We start from the raw sequence: 9392 nt of genomic DNA, 5'->3' as shown, positions 1-9392 counted from the left end.
AGCCATGTGGCGCCAAACTGCAATGGCCATCTTCCCCTCTGCACACCAGCCCTTCTCCAGGTCAGGACACGGGAGAGAAAAGAAGAGTGAAACCAGGAACAGAAGTGGGTTTTATGGGATAAAATCGGAAGTGGCAAGTCAGAACAGGGATGGCTAGGAAAGGGGGTGGAGAGGGGCAAAAGGCATGCTGGGAAGGTGGAAGCGTCCTTAGCAACTGTTGTGACGGTTTGAATTGGTGGGATTAATATACTCTACAGGCAGGGTGGGTCTCAAGGTAGAAAGAAGATAGATCAGGCAAAACAATGATTATGTAAATAGGCCATAGTGTCAGCAATGCAGTTTGGAGCAGGGGGGCTGCCCAACAGTAGAAGCTTAGAGATAAGTGCATGTTCTCTAAAACACTATGGATGAGGGCCGTGCAATTCCTAAAGTCCACAGTTCTAGGCATCCATTTCAGCATTTCTAGTATACATTTGTTGCTCACAGGAATACAGAGGGTAGTGCATATCTTGTCTATTCTGAGAATCACTGTTTGGTTTGTCGACATACCTCCTGTATGTGGAAGATTCCTGGTATTTCGTTTTTCTTTTGTTATGGAGCTGGACTCTCACACATGCGCAGATCCACTGATCCAGAGCTACTCTTTCATACAAATAAAGGCAGAGAGAAAGGCAAAGACACCCCTGCGCACACACACTTCCCCAAGTCACGTCAGGGTGCAAACCCAGGATGTACAAATAGCATAGCACGACCTCTATCTAGTGAGCTATCTCTCTGGATCCTCATTCTGAAGATCTTTTAGAGGAAGATATGCTACAACACGTTATTTCCGAAATGTTCGTGGAGAAAATTGCCTATGAATAGAGGGAACACAAGTGAATAAGCACACTTGCTAAGAAAAAAAAAAGTGCCACCAATAAGTAGTAGATTAAATTAAAATACCAGTAGAAAAATTAAAATACCAGTAACCAGGTAGCATTCTACATCTTTATTTCTCTGCATGGGCAGCCTTGAAATAGTCCATAAAAACTTGAGTGTTGTACTTAGTTGCATATTCTGTCAAAATTTCCACTTAAACTTGTGGGAGGGGCTTTATTTCCCTCTGGAGACTAGCATTCAGTGTTGAGAAGATAACTAGTGAGTCCTGGAACATGACGGCAGAAGAGGACCTAGTGGGGGTTCAATTGTTGTGGAAAACTGAGAAATGTTACACATGTACAAACCACTGTATTTTACTGTCGACTGTAAGCCATTAATCCCCACAATAAAGAAAAATCAATTTAAAAAAAAAGAAGATAGCAGTTATTTTGAGAGAATGATTCTTAGAATGCATTAAGCAAGTAAATGAGAAACAACACTAGTCTGTCATGTGTATGTGACAGTGTCAGTGAGCTAAGTAATCTGACTGGGACAGAAAGCCTTTGGGGGTGGGGAGGTGGTGGTAGACTACAGGCCTGATTATTTCAAGAGAGTTTGACATACTACATTCCATAATCTTACCATTTTCCTTCTGAACATGATAACCAGAAGACATTTAATAACCTCTACATGAGAGACAACAGTCTTCAAAATAAGTAACACTAGTTGCTCCTTTTTACTTAGTTTTTTTTTTCTTCCCTCCGTTGCCACAGAGAAATTCCCCAGAGGGGAAAAAATAATAGTTGCTCCCACAAACCACCTCCCTCCTAAAAAGTGTGTAGCCTTTAAAGCCCTTTGAGTTCCTAAAACTGTGGTTAGCTAACTTGCCTTTTAAGTCACAATATATCCAGAGCCAGAGAGGTTAATCAGTGGTAGAACAGCTGCCTTGAATGAATGACATACTGGGTTCTATCGCTGACACCACATGAAAGAAGCAAACACAAAACAATTAGAACACTGTGGAGGGTGAAACAGTGTTCTTCTCTCTTTCTCTCTCATACAGAAAAATAACCAATGTATTAAAAGTGACACAGAGCTAAATTTGTGTGAATGTCCCTAAGCAGTCAAGGGAAAATTGAGAAGTTTTAGGAGATAACAATATGACCACCACATTATTGGCATTTGCCTCAGGAGAATTCTGGGTCACTGAAAGGAGACTAAATCACAAATGCACCTTGAAGCATGACCAGCGGAGGAATTAAAGTATTTGTTATAATAAGCAGCCAGCGTCTCTGGCTCGATGCCTTACTACATTAATTTTCCAAGCACTTTGGGTGGGTCACAATTGCACTCTAACATCCTGCCGACAAATGCTAAATAAATACCAAGTTCACGTCAGACTAGAAAACCAACGTACTAACTAATGTCATTTAAGGAATCAGAATGCCTAAATCATTTTCACTCAGCAGTTCACAACCCAAATAACTGGAGTCAAAGTCGGCACACCCAAATGAAGGTAGACCCCCTGCAAAGGCTGTGCAGGGTCCTCAGATGTTCCCTAAGAGCTTTTGGAATCAGCTCAAGTTTATACCTACTATAACAGCAGTTTTTGTGTTTTGTTTTTTTTTCATTTTATTTCAGAATTGGGAGGGGCGTGAGCATGGGTTATTCTTCACAATAAGAAATGTTAAAATGGTGGTCCAGGAGGTGGCGCAGCGGATAAAGCATGGGACTCTCAAGCATGAAGTCCTGAGTTCAATCCCTGGCAGCACATGTACCAGAGTGATGTCTGGTTCTTTCTCTGTCCTCCTATCTTTCTCATTAATGAATAAATAAAATAAAATAAAAAGAAATGTTAAAATGGTTCAATGTGAGCTCACTGCTTGCTGAATAGTTAAGGATCAGTAAACCCAGAGTCTTTGTTTATATAAATCAATGAAATTAGCATATGATTTTCAAAAGAAATAAGGTTTAGAAAACATTGTGCAAGAAAACCTCTTTCCTCAGTTCATGTAGCCACTTGTCCAGCAATAATGCATTCAATTTTTTTTTTCAGTTTAAACATTCCAGCATGACCTGTTGCAATGATGCCTGGTATATTCTGTTGTATTTTTACAAGGCACTTTGCATCTCTCCAAGGAAATCCAAACTGTGACATTTTATTAAATATGCTCAAAATAAACAGCTGCTAAGTCCTCGGATTCTCTTAACTCTGTATCTGATAAGATAGCTTAGTTTTCGATGTGGGACTTTGAGAAAATAACTGCTTTTATGGAGTGGGGGTGGAGGGGTGAGGTAAATAAACAACCCAATGTTAAAGGGGTGTATTGCTCATAAAGTGCTCAGGGAATTTTCCCCTAAGTAGCAGTCACCAGAGGAGGAAATAGTTTTAAAGTCTGGAGAGTTCTTTGTCTGCTTGGCTAGTTTACAGACTTGGTCTCTGCAGCTTGTCTGCCCTTCCCATTGTAAGTTTCAGCATTTGAAAAGGCTGGACTTTTTTTTTTTTTTTTCCCTCTCTCACTTCCCTGTGATGTTTTGAACTGCCTTCCTACAGACGTCATAGAGCCCTTGAGGAATAGTTTCTGCCTGGCGAGGTTGAATGATAGTTCTCATTCACAAAGACTTGGAGTCACATTCTAAGCAGGGGGCACAACGGAAATTAGATTCACAGGTAAAGCTGTGGACTCAACAGAAGTGCAGACAGCTTTGCTCCCTCCCTAACTTCTTGGTTGCCTAGAGAAGAGGTGTTTTTTTTTTTTCCTTCCCTGTGGTTGCCTTGAAATGGAACTTCTCTGACAGCTCTACAGTGTCACAGTACCTCGTGGTCATTTTATTTTCCTTTTACTCTACCTGAGTACTTTTTGAGTGTTGAAAACCTTTAAACTTGTTATTATGGAATAGCCAAGGGGAAAGAGAAAAAAAAAATGAGATCAAGTGACTCTTTCACCGTGTTGGTTTCCCTTGTGACCAGATGAAGAATAGATTTAAAATTCAGTTCCTCCCTTGGCAATGCAAAACAGAAAAGAAACTGTCACTTCCGAACAGCTTTCGCGCTGAAGTAAATTCAGTATGAAAGAGGAAAGTGCTCCTGTGTTTTAGAAGCTTCCCTATGTTTTGGACAAGGGCAGGAGTTGGACTCTGGGAAAATTGGATTTCTTCAAGCAGCCTCCTTTGGAAATGGAATATATTTAAAACCATCTTTGTGGGGTGACAGCTGAAATGTATTAATCACAATACTTGGAAGACTTCTTCTGCCTCTTTTCTCTCTCTGTTTTTGTTTTTTTTTTCTCCAAAATGAGCATTATTATGAAGCCAAGATCCCGGTCTACAAGTTCCCTGAGGACGACAGAGGCAGTTTGGTAACGTGCTCCTCTCTCATGCTTCTCCCTTCTTTCCTTTCAAGATTGACGTAATACTTGAGTATTTAGTAATTGTTGTCAAGGTTCATGAGATAGGTGTGATGTTAAGGGTTGGTGAGAAAGAACACAGCACTGATGCTACTGTTATTATCTGTTTTGTGCCCACTTTTATCTGCTCTGAAAACAGAGGACTCAACATTTTTGACTGCATGTAGGCTATAGCAATTCATTAGTTACAAGATTTAATGGAGGAAAGCAGCATACAAAAATATTGATATTTTAGAAAAATGAAAAAAAAAGATGGATTGTTTACTGTCTGATTTTGGTGACTTGTTTTCTTTTGTGTGCTGCAAGCAGGCTGGTAGTTGACAGTTTTTATTTATTCATTTATTTGCTTTTAGAAGACACCTTGTTTTTTGGCAGGGATGTGTTAGTAAAACTAATCATGTTATATGTTTAATTGTATGAACAACTTGAGTTATGTGACTAAATATATATTAAGTTATTTATTTTTCTATCATCTCCTATCCCATTGCTTTGATATCACAAGCTAATGAATTGTGATAATTTTAATGTTTTAATGCTAATGAAAAGTGTGCCCATTTAAATTCATTCTAATATTTAATCTGCTGCCTCACCATTTTGATTTGATAATCTTAAAAACATATAACCCTTCAGAGATATTTTCTCAAGAAAGTGTTATATGGAATTGCTATATATCAATACTTTTATGGGTCTTCCACAGCTTAATATTAACTTTATCTTAATGAGTTATAGTAAATAACTAAGCTCTTCTCTTTGAAATGTAAATAATCATGCCTCAAGTATGGGAAATAAAAGAAACTATTCAGGGGAGGTGGCTGGAGATAGGCTAGAAGTAGGCAGAAAAAAAAATTAGTGTATTGTTATATAAGCAGGATAGCACACATGTAAATTCTCAAGTTATTTGCATGAGAAACTAAACCCATTTATGTGGTTGGAGTATCACTTGCTGTTATACTCATTTGTTATCGTGGGCTGATATCAGAACTTATGCCAATATTAGTAAATCTGTGAGCTTTAAGAAACTATGGAGGAAGATTTTTATCTCATGTTATCTGATTCCTTATGAAATCTACACACAATAAATTTCTCCTTGACTTAACTTTACATTGACATAGAATTTGTACAGTTTAATGCTAAGCAATAAGTGCTGGTAATATTAAATATTATTTTTATTAATTATAGCCAATGTAAATTATTGACATGGGTGATCAGAATTCATCAAATGAATAAACTACTCCTTTGTGTTTCCTATATTATGTATATGAGAACAGAATCTGATACTTGAACTTAGTATTTAGCTAATCTATTACTAATTTTGTTTAGATTGCCAAAAGACTTGTTTCCAAATAAAGGACTTAACTAGAAACAACTACTTCATTTCAGAAGACTAGTAAAACTGATATGCTTTACCATTATATTTCCATAGTTTGATTTTGTCCGTAACTATTCTGTTTTTCTAAAAGTTTGAAATGTTTTCATGAATAAGTAGTACCACAATTCAAAATACCTATTGAAATGTTAATTTATGAATGTGTGTACTGTTGCCTTTATTATTTTTTATTTCTTTATTGGGGAATTAATGTTTTACATTAGACAGTATGTTGCCTTTAATTTTAAGTATTGTGCATAGTCTTAGTGTCAGAATGATTTTTGAGTGAATTAAATGCCTTTTTTTTTTTTTGCTAGTAGTTCCTAAATCTAACTGCAAAGTATGGAAACCTATCCAGTTAATAATCTAATATCTCACTTAGTTCTAATGTAACAACCTATGTGTGCCACCACTACCTCCAAATCCCTTGATCTGAGGTCATTATTGCTGTGCTTATAATTTATCACTTCATTTTCAAATACTAAGCACATACGCATTTTTTTATGTGTGATGAGCTCTTCATAGGTTATAATTAAGTGTGTAGAGGAAATACACATGTATATGAGTATACACACACATTTGCTCAATTGCAAAAACAAAAAGCAAACCTAAGACCCAGCTCTTTTCCTCCTGTGCGTGTGCACACCTTGCTGGGGAGCTACAGGACTGTCTTCTCACCATCAGTTTTCTATACTGCATGTTCCTCAGCCCTCATCTGCATTCCTTTGTGTACTCCACAGTCTATTCCATCCTCTTCACTGGTTAAGCTCCCATGAAAAAGATTTGCTGATCTTCCATTTATGAGTTTATTTCATTCTGGACTTCATAGTACTTTCTTCTTGAGGACCCATCCTGACTTTAACATCTTAATTATGCTTATGTAAACCTATTGTCCTTTCCACTTGCCCACTTTCTACAAAAATGTCTACTTTCCCCTCAGCTGTCTCTAAGCTAAATACCCTTGGGAGTTCGCTTAACTGTCTTTCGCAAGAGGCTAATGATTCAGATGACTTTGCCATTATTTTCCTATCTTTTTCTTCCAACCAGAACCACAACATACTTCTTGCTTATAGACCTGAATAAATCCCTGAGATATGCACATTATTAAAACTGGATTTTGATTGCTAAATTCTTAATGTTAAATTACCTTCCTACTAATTTGCCTACTTACCAGACAGCCATACTTATAATTAAAATTTTATATATTTAATATTAAAAAACAATCTTGCAAGTTTGTTTTATTGTTATATAGATGCTACAAACTTAAAGTTTAGATAATAGTAATATTAGTAATATTAGACACCTATATGTAAATGGGTATTTATTAGTGCCTATTATATTGTAGGTTCTAGGAGGATGTAATTATAGTATATATTCTTTATCAGTCCATGAGTTAAACCTACATGCATGCATTGAGAAAAACCTGATATATCTATTTACTTATTCATCAGGATAATAAATTACAAACCTTGATTGAGGCATCATTTGCCTGTCTTTTTCAGTCATTTCTGTAATAATGGGCTGCCTTTAAATTCTACATAATAAATAAAGAGAATCGGAAGTCGGACAGTAGCGTGGCAGGTTAAGCGCACAAGTACTATGTTTATGCATTACACACTGTTTTTTTTTTCTTTTGCCCCTAGGGTTATTGCTGGGGCTCAGTGCCTGCACCATGAATTCACTGCTCCCGGGGGCCATTTTTCCCCCTTTTGTTGCCCTTGTTGTTGTAGCCTTGTTGTGGTTATTATTGTTATTGTTGATGTTGTTCGTTGTTGGCTAGAACAGAGATAAATGGAGAGAGGAGGAGAAGACAGAGAGAGGGAGAGAAAGACAGACACCTGCAGACCTGCTTCACCGCCTGTGAAGTGACTCACCCGTAGGTGGGGAGCCAGGGCTCGAACCTGATCTTTCAGTGGGTCTTTGCGCTTTGCACCACGTGCGCTTAACCTGCTGTGCTACTGCCCGACCTCCTACACACTGTTTTATCTTTGAAAAGGACTCACATCTTTATTTCTACTTCTTTTATATTAATTTAGATACTTTCTGCTTATCCAGTATGCACTATGATTTGTCTTGATGAAGTGATCACTTTTAAGACTGATTCAGTTTTGACCAGTGATAAACTTTTTGATCCTATTACCTAAGTTTGTACCATAACCACTATATCATAGACCTAGAGATAAACAGCTTTCAGAAATGCTGAAGATAATTAGCATATTATTTAAAAACCATATAAGAAAGCACAGTGTAGATCTGAGAGACAGTTCTCTTAAAAACAACAATAACATTGCCCTTCCTTCAACTTCAAACTTCTTTTCTGTCCTTGGAGAAGCCAAGTTTATTCACCTGTAAAATCAAGGGAGTGAGTTACATTAATGAATTTCAGACATTTTTTTTCTTTTTAGTGTTTTATTTGTTTAATAAGAGAGAGAGAGGGAGGGGGGGAAGACAAGAGAAGAGAAGAGAAGAGAAGAGAAGAGAAGAGAAGAGAAGAGAAGAGAAGAGAAGAGAAGAGAAGAGAGATACCAGAACACTACTCATTTCTGACTGATGGTGGTGCTGGCAATTGAATTTGGGACCTCAGAGGCTCAGGCATAGATGTCTTTTACATAAGCATTGTGCTGTCTGCCCAGCCCAAGCATTCCCCACCCCCCACCCCCACTCCCGCCAAGGGAACCTTATTACAAGTGAAATGGTAACAAATATTACATGCAAAAGATTTAAAACTATATTTGATATGCAAAATAAAACATTCGCGGGAGTTGGGCAGTAGCTCAGTGGGTTAAGCGCATGTGGCTCAAAGCACAAGGACCTTCAGAAGTATCCCTGTTCCAGCCCCCGGCTTCCCACGTGCAGGGGAGTCCCTTCACAGGCAGTGAAGCAGGTCTACAGGTGTCTTGTCTTTCTCTGCCCCTCTCTGTCTTCTCCTCCTCTCTCCATTTCTCTCTGTCCTATCCAACAACAACGACATCAACAACAATAAAAACAACAAGGGCAACAAAAAGGAAATAAATAAATATTAAAAATAAATAAAAATACAACATTCGCATATGTGATATATAAGTGTGCAAAAACATACATATAACAATAGTCTGGGGGAGCCGGGTGGTGGCGCAGCGGGTTAAGTGCACGTGGTGCAGAGCCCAAGGACCAGCATCAGGATCCTAGTTCAAGCCCCTGGCTCCCCACCTGCAGGGGAGTTGCTTCACAGGTGGTGAAGCAGGTCTGCAAGTGTCTGTCTTTCTCTCCCCCTCTCTGTCTTCCCCTCCTCTCTCCATTTCTCTCTGTTCTATCCAAAAACAAGGACATCAACAACAATGGTAAACAACAAGGGCAACAAAAAGGGGAAAAATTTTTTTTAAAAATTGTTTAAAAAAATAGTCTGTTAGTTTGAACTTTAATTTCCACCCCAAACCCAATACTCAAGACACTCTCAAAGAGCTATTTGGTTCCAGGAAGCATTTGTTGAAATCACTAAACTAACAAACTACTAAGATCTTTTATATTTCCAGTTTTTGTAGCACTACCCCTCTAGAGGAGAACAATTAGTATTTTTGTATCCCTTTATGAACAGGAATACATTTGATAACTAAAATTTCCTGTGAAGTTTAATAACAACAGTTTAAATATGCCTTCCCAGAATGAGCTTGAAGCTATGGGAACTTTCTTTTCTGAAGAATCATGGATGAGTTATGACATTAAGATCTATTTTATTTAGCACTTAAAAAAATTTTTTTTTATTTGTAAAAAGGAAACACTGA

The 9392-nt window shown here is 37.8% G+C and overlaps 1 protein-coding gene across 1 annotated transcript in view; it reads left to right on the top strand.

Annotated features, from left to right (window-relative positions):
• Positions 1-3035: 3035 nt before the first annotated feature.
• Positions 3036-9392, top strand: part of LOC132536277 (cAMP-specific 3',5'-cyclic phosphodiesterase 4D-like) — a gene marked incomplete at its 3' end in the record, with an annotated part of 77219 nt that continues 70862 nt past the window's right edge. The window contains exon 1 of the mRNA XM_060183900.1: positions 3036-4217. Coding sequence (XP_060039883.1) covers positions 4153-4217 — 65 coding nt within the window. The remainder of the gene's footprint in view (positions 4218-9392) is intronic.

Source organism: Erinaceus europaeus, unplaced genomic scaffold (genome assembly GCF_950295315.1).
Source record: "Erinaceus europaeus unplaced genomic scaffold, mEriEur2.1 scaffold_476, whole genome shotgun sequence".
Classification (NCBI taxonomy): Eukaryota; Metazoa; Chordata; class Mammalia; order Eulipotyphla; family Erinaceidae; genus Erinaceus; species Erinaceus europaeus.
This window is presented reverse-complemented; position numbering and strand designations above follow the sequence as displayed.